The sequence below is a fragment of the Natator depressus genome, chromosome 1, assembly GCF_965152275.1.
Source record: "Natator depressus isolate rNatDep1 chromosome 1, rNatDep2.hap1, whole genome shotgun sequence".
NCBI lineage: Eukaryota > Metazoa > Chordata > Testudines > Cheloniidae > Natator > Natator depressus.
Window position 1 is genome coordinate 175,972,821 of NC_134234.1, and position 21,716 is coordinate 175,994,536.

A 21,716-nucleotide genomic window follows, 5' to 3' on the forward strand; every position below is an offset into this window, starting at 1 on the left:
CTGAAATGAAGAAACAACCCTCTGTACATCATGCAACACAGATGTATTGTTCTGCTTAGAAAGAGAGGCTTTTAGAGTTGTCTGGAGTGTAAAAAGAGGAGAAACTAAGCTGGCTTTGACATAACTATTCCCCCGCCCCCAGCTTTTTTTTTTTTTTTATCTGCCTGTCTGTTTATCTAATCATCCCTATTTCCATTGTATCTGAGCCACCATTGGCATCTCTTGGATGGTCTTGTAGCCAAACTAAAAGCCTGGAGTCAAGAGATCTGGGTTATCTTCCTGACTCTGCCACAGACTTCTTTTGAAACCTTAGACAAGGAATGTAGGCCAAGACTTTCCAAATGGGCATCTTTTTTTTTTTTAAAAATCTTGACTGTAATCTTTCTGTGCCTAAGGTTTTTATATCATTCAGATATGGGTCTATATGATTTCCATTGCTCACAGGGTGTTGTGAGGAAGTTAATTCAATAATGATTGCAGCATGCTTTGAGATCTTGGAATGGAACATGTCATCATCATAGTTGTTGTTGTTATTATTATTTAGTACTATTATACTTTTCACCTTCAAACCATGTTATCGTTACTTAATTAGCCAACAGTTAAGTAACCACGCCTGGGATCAGTGCTGTGAGTTAGATAGTTGCTGTCCCTGTTTTGCAGATGGGGAAACGGAGGGTTCTATGACTTGCTTGAGATCATAGAGGGAGTCACTGGCAAAGGCAAGTTCAGAATTTGGGAATGCCTGACTCCCATTGCTTTGATTAGATCATAAATCCTAAATTGTTCAGTAAAGATTAGCTTCACTGTAGTATGAACAAAGCTTGTTTTAAAAGTTTCAAACAAGAAAATTGGGAAAAGCTTACTAGGTTAAAATTGCTTTGCTAGAATTTAACTAGGATTTTTCTCCCCCTCACTAGAGGATTTTATCCTTGTCCATTCTCAATTGATTTTTTTTGTTTATTTAGTTCATCTAAGTGTCTCCTGCTAAAGTTAAATTAAGACTCACTAAAAAAGAAAAAAGGCTTTGTATCTGTAGTCTATTTCTGTAAAGTACTTCAGGAGTGACCTTTTCATTTGTAACCCTCATCTCCCAGCAGAACCTGTCAGGTAATTTCCTACTTTAAAGGCCACTTTTTCTTGTGGAATAACTTTCTACACAGTAAAGATTTTTAGAACTTTCCTTGCCTGTTAAAGTCACGGTCCATGTGTATATTAGTCTCACCTTCAGCCACTCTCTTGACTAGTGTCTTCTTCAGAAAAACAAATAGTTGCCACCTGTCAAATGTCAACCACTAGAAAAGATTCCCCAACCCCCACAGTATTTAACTGCTTGTGTTACAGACTTTTTTTCTATCAAAGCACCAATAGGTAAGATAAGCTTCCGTGAGAAAATTAGTGAGTGTATTTCAATGGCCATTTCCTTTGATTCTTACAGTTATCTTTGCAATTACCTTGCTGCTCATACTTTTGTAAAGATAGTCCCAAATCAATGTTTGGTGAATATGATTTACTTCTCATTCATACATAAAAGGAGTAGTATTTTTAAAGGTATCACACTTATTGCATTGACATCTGATTCTGTTTTGAAAATCAGACTTTTCAGACCTGACTTTTGAAAAAGTCAGTTATACTATCTTTAGAGAAAGCATTTGGAAGAGTGCTGTGAATACTGTATATTTTTGCAACATCAAAATATATAGTTTGGGCAAAGGCAATGTACTACCAAAAAGAAGTTTCAATTTTTTACTGGATTTAATTTTACACAGAATGTTACTTCTGAGGCCTACCTCCAAAAATCAATTTCACCACAGTTAGACATTTCCTCTAGATCAGACATTTGTTACAATTCAATAGCCATTCATCTCCTACCTCTTTGGCCTTGTGAAAGTAACAAATGGAATTCTGTTTGGTTGCGTCTGGAAAAGATGAGCAGTGATTTGGGTTCTTTCATATCTGTAGCAAGAAGCTGAGCACTGGAATAATTGACCTGTCAAGAATCAGGCAAGGTGTTCTCCACAAGCCAGCAGCAAGGGAAATGAGAAAACAATTTTAAAAATGTTATTTTTCAGTGTGGTCTATTTAATAACGACAGCACTGTCAGACAAGTGGTTTAATTTATGGTGCCAGCTTACAGAGCAGTATTATCATAGAGAGAGAAGTCAGGACTGTCTACACACACACACACACACAAAAGAGAGAACTGGACAAATAATAATGGATAATGTATCTGATAATTTTCTGGTTGTTTGTTCACAAATAATCCTAAAAGCTGAACATGATTTTTTTTTCCAAATTCATTCACTTATTTGAAATTCCTCATGGAATAATTAATACTTGGTCTGTGTGTTGTTGGTGACCTGTTCATTGCAAATGTATGGTATTCTAAACTTGAGCTCTCTTGTTTAGTGGTCATTGGACACTGTTTTCATAGTGTCTACTTGCTGTTTGGATTAGTCTGACTCAAGGCTTCTGAATGCATTTATTAATTTCACTTTCCATTAATATTATTCTATATACTCTTGAAATTTGCTATTTCCATTAACATTAGTTCCAGTAAATGAATTCACTATAATATTCATAAAATATAAACTCAAAGAAGAAATGAATACAGTTGAACTAAAGGGTTTTTTTTTTTAAAAATGAATATTTTTCAAAAATATCTTGCAGTATTTGCCCAGTTCTCTATCTCTACATATGTTTGTACAGTATATATATGTGATGTATTATCTTTCCATATGCATCGTGTATTTTTGTATAAAAATTCATGTTATACATGTTAAAGAAGGAAGTGAATGTATTTCAGCAAAACAGTACTTTATATTTTAATGCAAAGAGGGTAAGCAGCTTAGTTTTAATCTCTGCCATTATAATAATAATAAAGGTGTAAGGGTGTGGTGTTAAGTATAGAAGACAGTACCAGTGTGGGAAGCCCTACCAGTAAGTGGTATTGGAAAGAGAGAAAGGGAATAGGTTCAGGAATGGAGACCCTAAAGGAGGATGGTTATAGAGAGAGATGGCCTCCAGGTTCATGCATTTATTATTCATTTTCTTTTAGAATCAGGTATGCATACGTTTATTTACTTTTTTGTTGTTAAAGAACAATGCTTTTTTTTATATTGATACTGTTTTTATTATGTGGCTTAGTTCTGTTTCAAGTGCTACAAAACTTAGGTCCTAGTCTTCAACTGCACCAATTTTATACTCAGCATGGTTGAGGAAAGTAGCTCTAGGCCACCTTTCTGCTGAACTGATTTGGGTTGGCCAGGGGCCAATTTGCCCCTGGAGTAACCTAGAGCAACTTAAGTGCTGCTCAAGTTACATCAGCTACTGCAGTCCCTTAGAGACCATTACACTGCCATGGGCGAGTAAAGGACTATGGTACCACACTTAGCTGCTTGGAGGCAATCAAGAGGTGAGGGCCCCATTATGATTTGGTACTAGAAGTGGGATTTTCAGACCAGACCCTGAACGAAGCACTCCTTTGGGTCCTGCAACAACAACAGGCAGCAGCGCAAGAGCAGAAGAAGATGGCAGCCATAAGAGAAGAGGATCCCACAGCCAACCTGCTGCTAGTGAACAACATGATAGAGCAACAACAAGGAAGTTTGGCAAGAATTCCAGAACGCTTTCTATCATAAGATTTTTGAACCATATGGGGAAAGTTAAAGTCCTGAGGGCTATGGAGAAAAGTCCCAGATCAGAGCAGTCCCTTTGGAGAGGTCAAGCAGGATATTCCTACAGCTAGGGGATAGGAGGTGGCAATTAAGAAAGTAGATAAGAGGAGTTTTGTGTGAAGAAACCTAGGGCCTACAAACGTGAAGTGGCCTCACACTTGTGGGGGACTCTTCCACCTTAGTGCAAGGGTGTGGCATTAAGTATAGAAGACAGTACCAGTAAGGGAGGCCATACCAGTAGGTGGTACTGGGAAGACAGAAAGGGAATAGGTTCTGGAATGGAGACCCCGACAGAGGATGGTTATGGAGGGAGGTGGCCTCCAGGTTCATGCATTCAGAGAGCTTGTGGAAGGTCAAGAGATCCTGAATAGGGATACAAAGATATCCCAGGCCAGCAGTGAGCTCAGAGGGAAAAAGCAGTTAGGTGGATCCTCCAGGCCTGCTTTGAGAGTTTTCACAGAAGTAGCCAATCAGAACCCAGCAGGCACAGATAAAAGGAATTGCCGGGCCTTAGCAGGTCAATTCCTGGCTGGGACAAGAGAGGCAAGTGTGGGTTCTCCTCTCTGACCACAGGTGCTCAAGGGATAGCCAGAGTTTGGTGCTGGCTGCATTTGCACAGCTGGGTTTGCAGGGGGAGAGAGAGAGGACTAAGAACCTTGACCCTGAGATAAGAGTAAAGCAAAAAAAAAAAAGGGGGGGGGTGTCTTGGTAGGAAGCAGCCCAGGGAAGAAACAACAACAAACTGAAATTTAGGACTGTGTGGCGGCTATGTATAAGGTCCCTGAGTTGGAACCCAAAGTAGTCAAAGGTCCCACGTTCCTCTACCAGCCACAGTGGCATAAACACGAAGAAGGGGACATAGCTTATTTGAGAACCTGAACACAGGGCTGAATTTAAAGGGTCCAGAGCTGGGGCTGAAGACCCTGGTGAAGTCAGTAGTACTGTTCATTTATTGAACTCTTTACTATCCCAGAAGGGTTTCATTTGGACTTTGACTTGCCTGGAGGACCAAGCCACTGAAGCCCCACCAAGGTCAGCTGGCAGCCTACAGGTGGTTCCAGGCATGAGAAAAAGACTGTGTACCACACCCAGCTACTAGGAGTCTCTCAAGGGGTGAGATCCCCCCATTACAGTCACTAAAAGGAGTTGAGTTTAAATTCCTGGATCCAGATTTGTAGGTCATATTCTGCAAAGCATCAGGTGTAGTGGAGAAGCCATAGGAAAAACTAATGAATCCTGAATTGACTCAGGAAACTTGAGTGATCCTGATATCCCATCTGTCCTGAGGCTGCCGGGGCTTTTGGGTAACCCAGGCATTGAAAGCCAGGGAAGACCAAAAGATGAGTAGGGAGATGCTGGTGACTTTGGGACCACTTTTCAGGGAACCATGGTCCAAGGGCGTTTAAACAATAAGGAAAACCCAATAACGAAAGGACTTTTCCAGAGTTTTGGTGCCCTCAGAACTAATGGAGCAACAAAATGAACCAGGTCCTTTATGGACAGGAATACAGGAGCTAGAGGAGAAAACTGAGGGAAAGGCTTCAGTTGGAAATCCTGGACCTCAGTGAATTTTTTGTTTAACATGACAGAAATGTACCAGAGAAAACCCTGGACCTAGAGGTTGCTAAGGCTTTCAGAACTTGGCATCAGAGCAAGAGTGAGAGGTGCCTGGAATGCCAGTGGGTACTCTAATGAAAGTGCTAATGATGCTGTGAAATTGATACTGTAGTCTCTACCATAACATCTTTAAAAAATAATTGAGGGACCCTGCACGTCACACATTCTCACTTGAGGAATAAAGGTGTCATGCTGAAGGTGTTGACATTCTTTCCCAGGGAAATGTCTTAATAACACAAATCACTTTATCTGGGGCATGGACATGGGAAGAGAGACTGCAAAAGAATGAGATGTCATAAATTTTCAATACCCTCAAGTGATTAAACATGCAAAAAGCAGCAGGACAAGAGTAAATGATGGAACAGAACAGGAACAGCCCAGGGAAAAGAAGAGGTGGATATTTGTATGGGTTGGGTTCAATATCATTGAAGCAGAGGGAATCTAACTGGCGCCTTTCATGTAAAATAGTTTTAAGATGTAATTAAACTTCTTTATGGAACCAGGTAGCTGAAACAACAGGGGCCTCAAACAAAACACAGGCACATGTCACCACCTACAACAATGGCACATGTGAGGTCATTCAGAAATTTTAACTGTATGGTTGGAGGAGTTTTGTTATTTTGAGTGGGGAGGCATGTGAGAGAGATGCACACCACAAAAGGTTACAGATGTAGCCAATTAGTTCATTTTATCATCACTTGATCATTGTATTATGTGATGTTATGGTCAGTTCAGATGCTATTTCATAGATAATTAATATATGCTAAATAGAAATAAATTGTAGGATTATACAAGTATAAGATTGATAAGTATTTAGGAGAGATGACCGTGTATTATGTGTATAAGTAAAGTATGGCTGGAACGCAAGCCCTGCAGGCTGACACCTGTAAGATGTTAGTTTAGCCATACTAGGCCCTAGGCTTAAGAACACTTGACAGGAGTGGGTGAACTGGGAATAACCCTGTGCAGTAAAGTCACAAGATTACTGTAAAGATGTGCCAATGTGATGTTATGGAAAAGTAGATCATAATAGACTGCAATGTATTGTCCAAAACCACTAGACACCTAATTGTAACATCTCTGAATGTCTGTCTTGACCGCAGGCTACATGTTGTGCATAGATGCTAATGAGAATAAGAGGAACTAAGAACAACCTATGAAAAATGGGGCACCCCAATAGTCATGGTGTGTGGAAGAACAGATAAGGAAAAGAGGGCACCTTCATGCATATGTATAAGGAGTTAGGTGTAGTGAGAATTACAATATAAAAGAAGGTTCCATGATTGGGTAAAAGTGGGAAAACCCAAGGAATGATCTCATCCCACCAGCAGGAACCGTCCCTCTAGCAATGATCATCTATTGAGAAGTCCATCAGACCCTGGAATATTTTTTTAGGATGTGTATGACTGCAGTTATAATTATTGCATGGGTTTTTGTAGAATTTCTATATTCATGGGTAATTGTAACTTTACTTATCGCTTTAATAAAACTTGTAGGATGGACAGGACTTTGTACTTGTGATTGTGTCTGTGGTCCCTATCCTTGGACTTTGTGTGTTTCTAGAATCTCCACATCTGAAAAAAGCACCAGAGGCAATTTTCACTCTGTTGAGCTTCAAACTGTAGCAACCAGAGGTGAACTCCTGGTGGTGTATTATAACACTAAATTCACTTTAAGCAAAATAAAAGGCTACACAGAGGAAGAGCAGAAAGAGAGGGGCACAGCCTGAATGAGCACTGGGAGCATGGTCCTGAGCAAACAGCCTAGATAGAGAGATTTTATGAGCTGAGTGCTGTGTGAAAGAGGCTTGGAACTGTGAGCAAAGAAATTGTCATTTGTCTGATTGTTTGATTCCTGCTCTGTCCTGGAGAGGTCTGAGCACTTATATTCTTTGTAAATAAACTGGATTGCTTCAGAGAAATACCTGACTCCATCATCAATTTATCCTCCTAACTGGGACAACCCAAAAGACCCCAACATTTCAGCTAATCCCTCAAATCAAAAGGAGTAACAATATATATGACCATTTCTCTGGCAGTGAGTGAGATTAAAGCCCCATGTGTTTTAACTCTTTGGCCAGGCAAAAACTGGAATATCCTACATTTAAATACCTTAAGGGTATGTGTCTTTAAAAATATCCCCTTCTATTCATCACTAGGCAATATTAGATCATAGGGGGCAGTGGAGATAGGGGGATCAGAACAATGCTTAGGGCGGTCTGAGTTAGCAGATTTCATTTATGTATGCAGTCACAACCGTGTGTATAAGAAAATGAATATAAGTCTGAGACTAATTCTAGTTGTAAACTTGAGACATGCTAAACTCAATAAATAAAAGAAGAGTGATTTGCATTGCTTCTGTGTTGCCACAACTACTGAATTTTCATTCAGTGCTGTGCTTCTCTTCAGAAAGACATTTTTCATAATTGTCGTTGCCCAAGAATGTATGCATCTCCAAGCCCATGGGATTGCAAACTTCATAGATTCTCTGCTTGCTCTTACACTGTTTAAGCAAAATTAATGATCCAGCAACTGGACTAATGTCATTCTTCTATTTGTTCCTTCTACCCGGTACAGCTCCAAGTGCCCCTCCGCAGTCTGTTACTGTTCTGACAGTTGGAAACCACAACAGCACAAGCATCAGCATTTCCTGGGACCCTCCCCCACCAGATCACCAAAATGGAATCATCCAGGAGTATAAGGTAAAACTGATGTACTATGGGAGGGATGTGAATTAAACCAAACTGTGTGGGGTTGAATTATACAACATTTTTTTTTTTGTGGATTTAGATTTTGACATAATGAACTACACATCTGTATAATAACAAGCAGAGAGGTCTGATCACTTACACCTTTCTTCTCACATTAAGCAGCATCAACATTATGTTAAAAACAAAACTGATCTGTGTGGGGGAGAGGAGCCATCCTGTACTAGGCACCACTCTAGGCTCAGGGTGAAATCAGCCAAGCTCCTATCCTATCCTGACAGGGAAGCCAGAGCTGTTCCTTCCTCCCTTGCCTGCAACAATGCTGACTCAAACACTTCACTGTAAAAATCACAGTGAGTGACCCTGAGAACACAAGTTCAGTTTGTAATCAAATGGAAATCTTCTTCCATGGTCACCTTTAAGGGCAATAATTTAGAGGCCTGCAGGCCACAAGCAGCCTTCCCAGGCAACAGGTTGAAAATCACTAGTATAGCCAATGCCTGCTGTATCAGTGTTTCTCAGTGGGCTAGTAGCTCACTTTAGTTATCTTTTGACCTCTATCATTGATGTGGTGTCTGCAAGGTGTCATCCTCAGAGGCGTATCAGTCAACGGTCAAGCCCATGCTCTGACCACTTACGCATAAATAAATATTTACAACATGGATATGTCACAGAATGCTATCCAATGGACTGTTCATCCCACTCCAGTAAATAAATACCCAGCAGCACGTAGAATAACAGAAATAGCCCTGCACAGCAGGTATAATAGTAGTAAAACCCCTTCAGCCCTCATCACATCCTCTACCCAAATGCCAGGGGGAAATGATGGGCTTGGCAGCATACATGCTAGAGGTCAGAGAATTAACTTGAAAAGCCATGCTCTTGGGGCAGATTCACCATGGGTTTCTGCCAGTGGAAGCTAGTGGGAACCCAGCAACAAAGCTCCAGAGGCAAAAAATCTGCTAGAGGTTTCATCTGGGGAAAGTGGCCACAACTTCCCTTCTTCAGGGACAAATCCTATTGGGGATGTCAACCCTATACCAGAAGGTTGTGGGTAGGGGATACACTATTTCAGTGAGTATCTTCATTAGCCTCAGCTAGTGGGCCTCATATGGAGCCGCTGATGGATATGGAAGCTGCCCTGCCCCAACAGAAGTCCCAAAAGAGTGGAAGTGTTGGCATTGCCCCTTGTGGATGTAGTTTGGTCATCTCACACAGGAAGGTGTAATTTATAGCCCCCTGCTCCAATGTGGGTGAATCTGACTCAGAGATGGAGCAGCGAGGCAGGCACTTACTTTTAAAATCAGTGTAAGGTCTTTTATGTTTCACTCTCTTGAGTGGGTGTTTTAAAGACACACAGTATTTATTTGCAATGTATTAGTTTGTTGTTTTGTTTTGTTTGGTCAATACCACAATTTATTAACCCAGCTATGCTATTGAAACCTCATTTTCACATCAATTCAACTTCATACCAACTCCAGTATGTTAAGGTTTGCTTCATATAAATTCCATTAAAAATATGTTAAGAGAATGTTATGACTTCACAGTTAAGCATTAAAATGTCAGAAAATGCGTAAGGGTTATCCACACAACTCTAACTCTGAACTTTTATACATATGCATTGAGACATAGGCCAAGATTTAAAAAAACTAGGAGCCTAAATTTGGGCTCTTAAATCCATATTTATGTACCTGATTGACATGATTTTCAAAAGTGACCCAGCAGCTGCCATTTACCTCAGTGGCAAGCATTGTATGATCAGCACTTTTAAAAACTAGGTACCTTATTTAGGTGCCTAAATAAGTGTGAATTTAGGAGCCTACCTTTATGTACCTATTTTTGAAAAACTGGATTAATCTGTAGTTACTTGCTTGTGTGATATTTCTCTCATTAAGTAATATAATATCTCAGCATTTTCCTACAATCTGAGCTATACACACACATCTGCAAATTTTGTTTCTTCCTTCATTTATGCCTACAACAATTTCTTTGTCAAAATAGTCTGAAATGCCTTCATTAACTAAGTGCTGGTTTGCAACCTTACAGTCTGCCTTAAATTAGAAGCACCATGTAATACTGTACTTTCCCAAGACCAGATCAGAGAACAAATCATGATGACTCCTCCCCACTCCCTCATGCACCTGGCCAGGGACTCTGGCCAGCAAAGAAGCTCTGTTTGAGCCTAGGGGAGCCAGGGATTCTTCCTCCCCCACTCCTTGCTTACAAGGAAGTGTATCAGGTGAGAAGCCCCTGGTACTGTGAAGCTAGAGTCAAAAACTGAGCAGTGCCAAGCGTAGGAGCAATGGGAATGTTACTCCTGCTTTCTCCTCTGCTGAGCCAAGTAAGGTCTGTGATAATCCAGCCCTTTGTCAGCAACTGCATGTTGTTTTCAACCAGCAGCACCTTCCTTTGGTACAGTAATTACATACATGCATATATGAGATTTTTTTTTATGTATTGCTTCCCTTGAGTGGAATTAGAGTGGTAGTTAATGCATTCTTTAATATTATAGTAATAGTCTCCACAGATCCCTACAACTAAAAAAGAGTCTCTGAACATCTTAATGCTAAAGTGTCTCAGGAAATGCTCATGAATAAATATAAGAGAGAGAAGCAAAACTGCCTTGAAATAATATACCACTTGCGCCACAAAGTGCTGGTTTGAAATATGGCACATATCAGGATACTTAAGGAACATTTTTTGCATTTGTTGAATTACAGGGTAAAATAAGTCAGACCGCAAAATCTAGATTCCTGAACAATTTCAGTTATGACAGAAACAACATAGCGTAGCATTTTAGAAATTGCACACACCCTTTTTCTACCAGGGTAGAAAGCTGAAAATACTTAAAAGGAGATTCTGTATAGTATTCTTAGGAGTGTTTCAACATGCTTCTTTTTGTAATATTGTTGCCCATTTTCTATTCAATAGAAAAAAAAATGAGACTGAAAAAATAACTTTAGGAAACCGTAGATTATAGCCATAGTAACTAAACAAGAGCCTGATCCAACAAAGCTTTATGCATATGCTTAATGTCATGCCTGGGACAAGTCACACGGAAGTAATTAAAGTCAGTGGGTGAGATTCTAAGAATTGCAGCATGGAACTTACCGCCCAGGGACATGGGGAAGGAGGTGATTTTAAGCCATCTTTGGATCCTACTGATCCTGGGCTGCTTGGGGGCTTTCTGAATCCCATCCCCAGCTGCCTATGGACAATAGTACCGTGAAGAATGTCTGCCATGCTATGTGCTCCACCTCCAGCATGCCTCTCTACCCCCAGCACTGTTCCTAGCATTTTCCCTATGTCAGGGCTGAGAGAATGAGAATTTTAGTGTAAAGTTAAGCATGTGCATAAGTCTTTGCAGAAGCAGGCCTAAATGTTTAAAGGAATTTAGCAGTTGCATTTCAACATATCAGTATATATATTTCCAGTGCAGTATATTAATATACCGTATTTGTGCACCATTGTTTGCAAGCATGACTATTTTCATATTTTTTATTTCCCCAATCCCTACCCAAGATCTGGTGCCTAGGTAATGAGACTCGATTTCACATCAACAAAACAGTAGATGCAGCCATTCGCTCTGTAGTGATAGGTGGCCTATACCCTGGTATTCAATATCGAGTGGAAGTGGCAGCAAGCACCAGTGCAGGTGTTGGAGTAAAAAGTGAACCACAACCCATAATAATTGGTAAGTGATTGTCTACTCTATTTTATTTTACCGGTTTAGTATTTCAGAAGAGCTTTCATAAATCACTTCTGAAAGCATAAAAATCCAGTGGAGCAAAAAAACAAGGTGCACTTCAATTTGAGCAATCTAGTTAACTTTAAATGTACCACTGCCTGCCAACACTGCCTCTTCCTCTTCTGTATAGTTCTCACAGCTAATAAGATGAAATAGTTCTTCCTTTCCTGAAACATATTAAAAACATAGATTATCCTGCACAGCTGATTTAATATTTTATTATGAATGTACCACTCCTGCAGGTTGACAGATTTATAGAACTAGCTCTCTTATCCTGTTAAGATGCTTGTAATATTGCCTTATTTGAGCTACTGCTGCGCAAGGCAGTGTTTAAAGTTGGTTTTCTGAGCATTTGAAGTTTAGCATTTCTCAGCTATCCCAAGCACATGGGCTTCCTTCTGCCAAAGAACAAGTGGCCTCTAGTCCAGCTAGAGAGGAAAGCTGGTATTATCATCTTTTTCCTTTGAAATTACTGTTACTTATTAGTGGTTTCCGTGCTCAATTAATTTCATGACCTGAGGGAAACCTAGAATCTTATCCTTCTGAGATTCTTCTATAACAAAAATTGGGGGTGGGGCAGGAAATTGAATAGAACTGAATTGAGCTTTTTTTGTTGTGGAGCTGCATTAAAGTTCTTCGAGTATAGGAATTTGTTTATTAATTTGATCTATTTGAACTACGGCTTTAGGCCAACTGTTAGTGTTGCTTTAAAAATGTGTTCTTTCTAAAAGAGTACTGGGATAAGGTTTTGTAATCTCCTCTTCTATTTCTTATACTGTGCCTTTAGGACTCTTGGCAGAGACTAGTGAACAAAATGGAAAACATAACTAAAGCAATGTCTCAGACTCAGAATGTTCATTTGAGTTGGGGTGAAATTCACCCTTCAGAGAAAAGCCAGCACAAGACCTAGCTCCCACTTAAGTCCTGTGTAAGCTTCATTTTAAGTGGTTAATGACATTCACGTTACAAATGTATCCTCTCAAAAGTAGGGCAATGCAGAAGTTTAGATTTAGGGTTCTTTTTTCTTTTTGGAGGGGAAGTCTGAAAAGGGAGATTAAGATAGATCTATCTTTAGGACGAGTCTATTCATTGAAGCTTCATTGAATTATGTATGTCAAAAAAGGGAAAGAATCTTGCAAGACTGAAAATAATGAACTCAGCTCTTACAAAAACCTTGGAAAGGGTACTAGATATGAATTTGGGGTCTCTCTTAAAATGATCTTTACCGAGAGAGACTGACCTTTCACTTTTAGTTCATTACTTTTGAAAACCTGATTTTTGTGTGAAGTATCTCTGGAAGTACTGCTTTAAGAGTTCAATCCTGTAAAGTGCTGAACACAAATGGTGCTAATCCAGCATAGCATTTAAGCACATGTTTTACTTGAAACATGTGAGTAGTTCCATTACTCACTTGCTTCAAGTTAAACATGTGCGAAAGTGCTAGAGTGCTCAGTGACCGAGGCTAGAGTGCTCAGCATCTTGCAGAACTGAGCCATCAGTCCTTCCCTGACTCTTACAAAACTGGTTAATATACCCCAGAGCTGGACATGGAAAGATATGTTTCCGAGTTTGTGGTATGAAGGTGGAAGAGACATGAGAATGTAAGTACATCATAAATCGGAAAAAGCCAGTTGGAACTTTAGAGACTTTTCATTTATTCATTGTTATGATGTCATTTCTTTCTTTCTTTAATGATCCCAGAATATCTGCCTCAACAATCTTGTCTGGTATCACTTTCTGCATATTTAATACCATTTAGATGAAAAGTGACTAATACATTCTTTTCTGTTTTGATTTTGGTTCCCTTTTTCACTTACATTTTCCCTTTTGTATTCACAAAGCAAGATACAGTTACTTGCAGTCACATTGTCTGCATCTCACTTTTCTTTAAATCCCATCTGTTTATAGACTATCTTGATGAAATTACAGATTTGGTTGGTAATAGGTAATAGTGTTGATGTAATATAGTTAGATTTCCCTAAGAGATGGCATGGTACCACATGATATTTTGATTGAGAAACTAGAATAATGCAAAATCAATATAGCACACATTACATGAATTAAAAACTGGCTAACTGACAGGTCTCAAAATGTAATTGTAAACGGGGAATCATTATAGGGTGCAATCCTCAAATACTTATCTAAGTAACTTTACTCATGTACTTTACTCATGTACATGTAACTTTACTCATGTAAATAGACTTTCCAGGGGACTTGATAACAGTTGTCAAATATATGAAGGGATGTTATAAAGAGGATGGTGATCAATTATTCTCTATATCCACTAAAGGTAGGACAAAAAAGGAATCAGCTTAATCTGCAGCAAATGTGATTTAGGCTAAATATTAGAAAAGACTTTCTAACTATCAGGATAGCTAAGTACTGGAATAGGCTTCCAAGGGTAGTTGTGGAATCCCCATCAATAGAAGTTTTTAAGAACCGGTTAGACAAACACCCGTCAGGGATGGTCTACTTAGTCCTGCCTCAGTGCAGAAACTAGATGACCTCTTGAGGTCCCTTCCAGCCCTGCATTTTGGTGATTCTATAATTTATGCCCCTGGGATTACTCAAGTGAATAAAGTTACTCACATACGTGTGTTTGCAGGATAAATTTTGATTACATGGGGAAGGGACCATGATGTGATTTTTTTTAAATTATCTGCACAGCTATAGTGCAGTATAAACAATACCACAGTGATATCTTACCTTGCCATTCTAATGACATATCCAGATATCTATAATAAATTTTTCTTCCCTAATTACATTAAAATACTTTCTTAGTGTGCTTTGTAATTACTATCTTGAAACTATACTTTGATTGCTTGGTCTAATACAAAGAAACAGTTATGAATTGTGTTCTTTCCATGAACTGCACTTGTCTTTAAGCCTTGCAAAGCTTCTGTAAAGAAATATATGTCAAACTTGTTATTTATAGGAAAAAAACCTAAAGTTTTGCTCACCAGTGTTGAGGATGCTGGAGAAGAAAATGTAGTTGGATTATAAGAAGAAATCAATTTTAAAATAATATTGATTAATAATATAGCTATTATTTCAGTAATCAGTTGGCATGTTCATACTTACATTTTATAGTTGGTGTAATAATATGAGGAACAGCTGCAAACTTTCACAGTAATAGGTACAATCAGATCTGATGTATCTAATTAATTTTTGGTCCAACAAATTAGTTTTGTTCTTCATTACTCTCCAATGGGAGGAAGACATATTTAATTATATTTTTGTCTGCAAGAACAATGGAGCGTTACAGGTCACACACATCCCTCATATGTGTTCTAATTAGTAGAACTGACAGCATTGTTATAGAAACACCTGCAGTATATGAAATAGTACACTGATACCTTGGATGACATATATATTACTTCTGATTAAATATCATATAAATAAATACAAAATGAATGTAATTTGTTCCCCAAACTCCTTACAACTAGATTAATTTTGTTTTACGTCAATAGGAAACATGCATCTGTGTTGGTTTACTTTTCAGCTCCTGAAATCACAAAGCATATGTTATTTTGACATTTAAATGAATTATTACTTTTGCTCATGTAATTGCTAAGCACTGAAGGGTAGAACAAACATCCAGGCTGCTAACTTAGGAGGTAAATTGACCTAATTTGGAGACAGATTGCATCTTCCTCTGGAAGAGGGTCTGGGAGGGGATAAAGTCATCTGAAAGCTCCTCTGAGGTTCTCCTTGTGGAATTTCTTGTGCATCCACTACTCATGGAGGACCTGTTTCTGACCTCATTGTGAAGGCAGAATGTCCAGCCCAGGGCTTAAGGTTTCTATAGGGAAACAAGATTCCTTTCTGTAACCTTTCTACCATGTGGTGCCGGTAGCAACAAGGGCTATGTTCATATTTAAGGGTTCCTCTTAACATTACAAAACACAACTAGCTCAAGCCCCCACCTAGAAATCTGGGAAAACTAATCATCATGCCTGGGTGCCTCTCCGAGGCCATACTTCTCCACTCGCATGCACATTGTCTGTGTATAACAAAAGACAATGTATATTAAAAGGAGAGGGAACACAGCAGTAATTTGGGAAAACACCCCAGTGATGATTCAAAAGCAGGCAAGCCATAAGTAAAATACTTTCCCCACAGTGTTGTCGGTGGTAGTCTTTTGTGGTGTGAAAAGTCCAATGGATGAATGTCCCTTTAACACATCACTCTCCTTTCCCTTCGCTGCACTCCCACTCATGATTTGTTGTCTGAGCTCAGCAGAGTCCACCTCCTGCCCGGAGGGGTGGGGGAAGGTTGGGTTTGAGTGATGCCTCTGACTACCCACCACTGTCACTAGCACAGCTCCCGCCTCACCCGGCTCCCTTTAGCTGGGTTCTGATGTTCCACCACTAGCCCAGTCCTCCCTCTAGTGATTTCACCAGGTAGCGGAGAACCTCACTGCTGCTGCCTCTTCTGTGTTATCTTTCACTGCAGCGCTGTCCGCTCACCAGGTCTAAGGCTCAGCCATTTAGACCAGCTTATTAATGATTTTCGCTGTAGTGATCACTGTTAAGATCAAAGACTCTGCATGGACAGAAAATCATCTCTTTCTTTAAACACTGGAGGAGAAGGGTAAAATGGTATCTAAGAACCTTTTAACAGAGCCTACACTACCAGATAGGAGCACCTGTCCCGACACACTCTGACTTTCACTTGGATTTGGCATCACTATTCCCCTTAGCAAGTGAGGTTATAGTTAAGGGATATTAAATACAGGGGTTTTTTTGCCCTTTAGTTATATAATAAGGATAACATTTTATTATCCCTCCATCCAAGTCTTAATTTTAACCCAAAACAGCCAAAATTGATCTGCTTTGGCAGAGTAGGTATTTTTGCTAGTCACCTAGACAGAGTGGATATAACTATAAAAATATGGTCTGCTCCTGAGGTCTTCCCCCCCCCCCCATCAGTAGATGGCAGGGAAGAGCTCATTCAGTGCACTGCCTTACCTTTCTTTGGATTCATGGACAACTATTCAAGAAGCTAGCATGTCCAAAGTGTTCCCCTGGCCTTCTGTTTTCCATGGCTTCTTCAGAAGCAGCGCTTCCATTGCCTCACCATCTTGCTTCCTCTACACAGCATCCAAAGGGGTGGAAGAGGCTGCCCTCAGCAGGAGTTAAGAGAAAGTTAATGGTGCTTGGAACAACATTAGCTCCCAGGCAGATTTCTACAAGAAAATGTACTGTGTCCTCAAAAGCACATGTGCCAGAGTATATCTGCTCCCTAGTTCCACCCCACCACATCCTCTTCCGGCCCTTTGAGCCCCAACCCGGGGGTCCACGAGGAGAGAGGCTCCATGGAAGGGGAAAACACACTGATTTCATTCCTTTCTGGCCCTGGGAGACTCCGCTTTATGGTGAGGGGTTCCAAGGGCACCAAAGAAGAGGAAAACATCTGATGGAGCCACTGCTCCCTCTCATCTTTTCCTTACCCACTGGTTTCCACTGAGTGTTTGGCCTTCGTACCATATAATGGGTGGGAAACACTGGGGCTTTGATAATTGGCCAGATAAAATTTAAAATTTACAGTGGACAAGAAGCTGGATATGAGTCAACAGTGTGCCCTTGTTGCCAAGAAGGCCAATGGCATTTTGGGCTGTATAAGTAGGGGCATTGCCAGCAGATCGAGGGACGTGATCGTTCCCCTCTATTAGACATTGGTGAGGCCTCATCTGGAGTACTGTGTCCAGTTTTGGGCCCCACACTACAAGAAGGATGTGGAAAAATTGGAAAGCGTCCAGCGGAGGGCAACAAAAATGATTAGGGGACTGGAACACATGACTTATGAGGAGAGGGTGAGGGAACTGGGATTGTTTAGTCTGCGGAAGAGAAGAATGAGGGGGGATTTGATAGCTGCTTTCAACTACCTGAAAGGGGGTTCCAAAGAGGATGGATCTAGACTGTTCTCAGTGGTAGCAGATGACAGAACGAGGAGTAACGGTCTCAAGTTGCAGTGGGGGAGGTTTATGTTGGATATTAGGAAAAACTTTTTCACTAGGAGGGTGGTGAAACACTGGAATGCGTTACCTAGGGAGGTGGTAGACTCTCCTTCCTTGGAAGTTTTTAAGGTCAGGCTTGACAAAGCCCTGGCTGGGATGATTTAGTTGGGAATTGGTCCTGCTTTGAGCAGGGGGTTGGACTAGATGACCTACTGAGGTCCCTTCCAACCCTGATATTCTATGATTCTATGAAAAGTTTTGGAAAGCACTTTGGCAGGTTTTGTAGCCTGTGGTTTAATTTTCAGGCACGATGCAATGCAGTGCTTTGACATTTCCAAATGTATATAAGGGAGCCTGCATTCTGCCTTCTCCCAAACAAGCCGCCATAATCAGTCAAGGTCTTTTCTCCCTTGACTCTACTCTCCAGTGTTTCCTAAAATTCCGTTTTTTCTTTATAGTACAATTCTCAGTGATTTTTCAACAGAACTAGTAAAACCAAGCCAACATCCAGCATAACATTTGAACTATTTGTTCACAAAGGCAGACAGTCAGAATTACAAAGGATTGATATGAATAATCAGATAGGGAAAAAGCATAATAAAATCACATGTATTATTAACAGCAGTTCCAGCAACATAATACACTACATCACATTTATTAATAAGTAACTTCAACCACCTCTGAATGCAGTATAATGTCTAAACCGAGCTTGTCACTAAGGCATTGCTGCAATTGACATCAATGACTGAGTAAGGGGTGCAGGCTCTGACAGATAGGGTATGGTTAGACAAGTAGAGCATAATGAAGTAAAGTGAGCTCTCATGTTCTCTGGACTTGAGTCTCATTTATATTAAAGCCCCATTACACTGATTTGGTAATGAAAGGGAGCATTAAAGGGGATATTACATTTACATCCACTGCAAGGCTGCTGCAGTTGTGTAAAGGAGCATTAGTGGGAATAAGATTCAGGTCCTTAAAGTCTTTTCTTTCTTGCATCTACTTTAGCAAATGACCTTGTTTGTTTACTTTAGACTACAGCCAGTATGCTGACTCAGCAGCAGTTGTGTTCGAAGAAGTGAACAGTGAATTTAACCATTGCTGAATTATAGAAGAGGAATATATAAATGTTCACAGCAAGGCATAATGCTACAATATTTATAACAATTTGCCTGAAATAACCACTTTATTGCTACAGATACTCTACTTCCTACATTTGTGATAGGTTCTTATTTGCTAGCTCCCATAATTTGCTAGTTCCTGTAATTGAGAGTCCAAATATTTGCTTTTTATAATACGGCATATGCAGCACTGGATCGTCTCCTCTACATCTTAAAAACACTGTAAGTAGTTTCACGAATGAGGGCAAGATATGTCTATGCTCTGAACATTAAGGTTGGATAATTTTGGCATCATTTAAAAAAACCCACACTGAGTAAGATGTTTTATACCAAACATTTACAAGGTTACTATTCATTTTTTTTGAGGAAAATGTTATCTGATTTTCATATTTCTATAACTGCTGAATTTTTGAGTCTGTCGCTCAGATTGGAGAGGTGTGATATTTCTGAAGCACGTTTCTAATAACTGAGCAATCACAGTGTTTGTCAGTTCTGGAGCTCCACACTTTGGCATTTGTGTGACATCCATCCTCAGATAACAGTTTAGATTAGGGCAGTGGTTCCCAAACTCATTCTGCCACTTGTGCAGGGAAAGCCCCTGCCGGGCCGGGCTGGGCCGGTTTGTTTACCTGCCGCGTCCACAAGTTTGGCCGATCGCGGCTCCCAGTGGCTGCGGTTTGCTGCTCCAGCCAATGGGGGCTGCGGGAAGCGGTGGCCTGTACGTCCCTCGGCCTGTGCCACTTCCAGCAGCTCCAATTGACCTGGAGCAGCGAACCGCGGCCAGTGGGAGCCGCGATCAGCTGAACCTGTGGACGCGGCAGGTAAACAAACCGGCCCAGCAGGGGCTTTCCCTGTACAAGTGGTGGAACAAGTTTGGAAACCACTGGATTAGGGGTTTGTTATCAAGCCAGATACTGAGCTACCAGTTCAGTTTTAAAATCAGGAGAAAGAAAATGGCACATATGCAGGAAGTCAATAAATTCCAAATCATTAGATACAATCAAGAGAGCATAAGGTCTGTGTTTCAGTCACTTTGTCTCTTTGTCTCTCTTTGTGGTGTTCTGCTTATACCCATATCAAGACTATTTCACAAAAATTGACTGTGAGCTGCCATCTGTTAGCTTACGGGGACAGTAGTATTTTTTCAACATATGTTTGAATAACTGAAATGGATTGTAGGTTCTCTTGCAGGAAACATTGCCTTCAAATCTATGTTTGACCATCCTATAAATCTACACCTAACTACCTGTACCCCACCATGGAAAATTATTTTGAAGCACAGTACTGTTGGGTTTTTTTTTCCATTTCAGGTCTCTGGTTCTTGGTTGAATTACAGAGTACATTATAAACATGTGATATTGACTTTCCTTTGTTCAGGGGGTCGTAATGAAGTTGTCATCACTGAAAATAACAACAGCATAACTGAGCAAATCACTGATGTTGTCAAGCAGCCTGCCTTTATAGCTGGCATTGGTGGGGCATGCTGGGTAATTCTGATGGGTTTCAGCATCTGGCTGTATTGGCGAAGAAAGAAGAGGAAGGGGCTGAGCAATTATGCTGGTAAGAACAGTAACTATTTACTACAAACTTGTCAAGTTCTATCACAAACAGGACAGAACTAATTTTAAAGAACCCAACCCTAACAATGCTGGTATTACAAATAAAGGTGGAATGGATGAATGTTGTATGCCTGTTTAATGTGTTCTGTAAAAGTGCCAGTGTATGAGAAGCTTTAAATGCATTGCTCTGGACCACATTTCATCATTACTGTAAGACAGTCTTTTACATCTCCAGCACATCTAGCATAACAAAAGTACAGAAAGGGTTAACTGTACCTCTCACCCAACCCTTGTTGCAAAAGGCAGTCTTTCAGTGTTCCCAACTCTAATTATGAGCTAGATTGTGAATCAGACTACATAACCACATGACAGTAAGAGGGAGTATGAATCTCCCACCAACTTCACCACTTTACTCCTATGTTTGCCCCAGATTTTGGGTTTAGGCATTAGGGTGACCAGATGTCCTAATTTTATAGGGACAGTCCCAATATTCAGGGCTTTTTCTTATATAGGTGCCTATTACCCCCCATCACCTGACCCATTTTTCACACTTGCTATCTGGTCACCCTATTAAGCACATACAAGTAAGCAGAGCTAATCATCCACTCACTCCTTATCTGGAGCTGGGGGCTGAGGAAGGAAGGAGAGGGGAATGGGAGCATTGGCTCCATCCACCCCAACTCACTTGCGAGAATAGCTGAGCCTGTACTGTGGAAGTAATAATTTAGTGCTAGTATAGGCAAGCAATAAATTACTAACTTGCAGTAGGTGAGAAGTAGTGTCTCCGACATGTCTATGAAGCGCAATGCCTCCTGGAGCTACCCCAGCGGTGTGGAGCAGCTCTCACACACACATTTTGCTCAAGGCTCTGCCTACAGTCACAATCTAGCCTAGGAGAATTACATTTGGAAGGGAAAAATAAAAATAAAAATTCTCTTATTTTCCCTGTCAGATCTCTTTATTCTGTTTTGTCAGGACTGGTGACACTCCTATAGCTGATATATCTCAAGTTTCCTGTGGGTTGTGGAGAAATCAGATAGTTATAATAAAATTGCATACGAATCTATTCAAAAAACCCCCAAGAAAAAAAAACCCTCCAACTTTTGGCCAATTTTACATGAAAAATAACTCTTAAAATATTGAGGTATTTTTTCCAGTTAGTTTTCTTGCCCAATATACTAATTAATTTTAGCACATTATTGGTTTCACGGAGGAAAACACCTTTCATGACTTGGCCCAGGTAAAGCACTGATGGCAATTCACGCATGTTTACTACTAGCAGTATTAGCATGCCAGGCTAAACTCACTCCAAAATCTTGTTGATTTCTTATTAA

The 21,716-nt window shown here is 40.2% G+C and overlaps 1 protein-coding gene across 11 annotated transcripts in view; it reads left to right on the plus strand.

The window, feature by feature from the left end:
* Positions 1-21,716, plus strand: part of ROBO2 (roundabout guidance receptor 2) — a 1,509,143-nt gene that overhangs the window by 1,424,039 nt on the left and 63,388 nt on the right. For all 11 annotated transcript variants that reach the window (XM_074971504.1, XM_074971513.1, XM_074971584.1 and 8 more), the window contains 3 exons: positions 7,868-7,992; positions 11,521-11,692; positions 20,201-20,383. In XM_074971504.1, the coding sequence (XP_074827605.1) occupies positions 7,868-7,992; positions 11,521-11,692; positions 20,201-20,383 (480 nt within the window). The remainder of the gene's footprint in view (positions 1-7,867; positions 7,993-11,520; positions 11,693-20,200; positions 20,384-21,716) is intronic.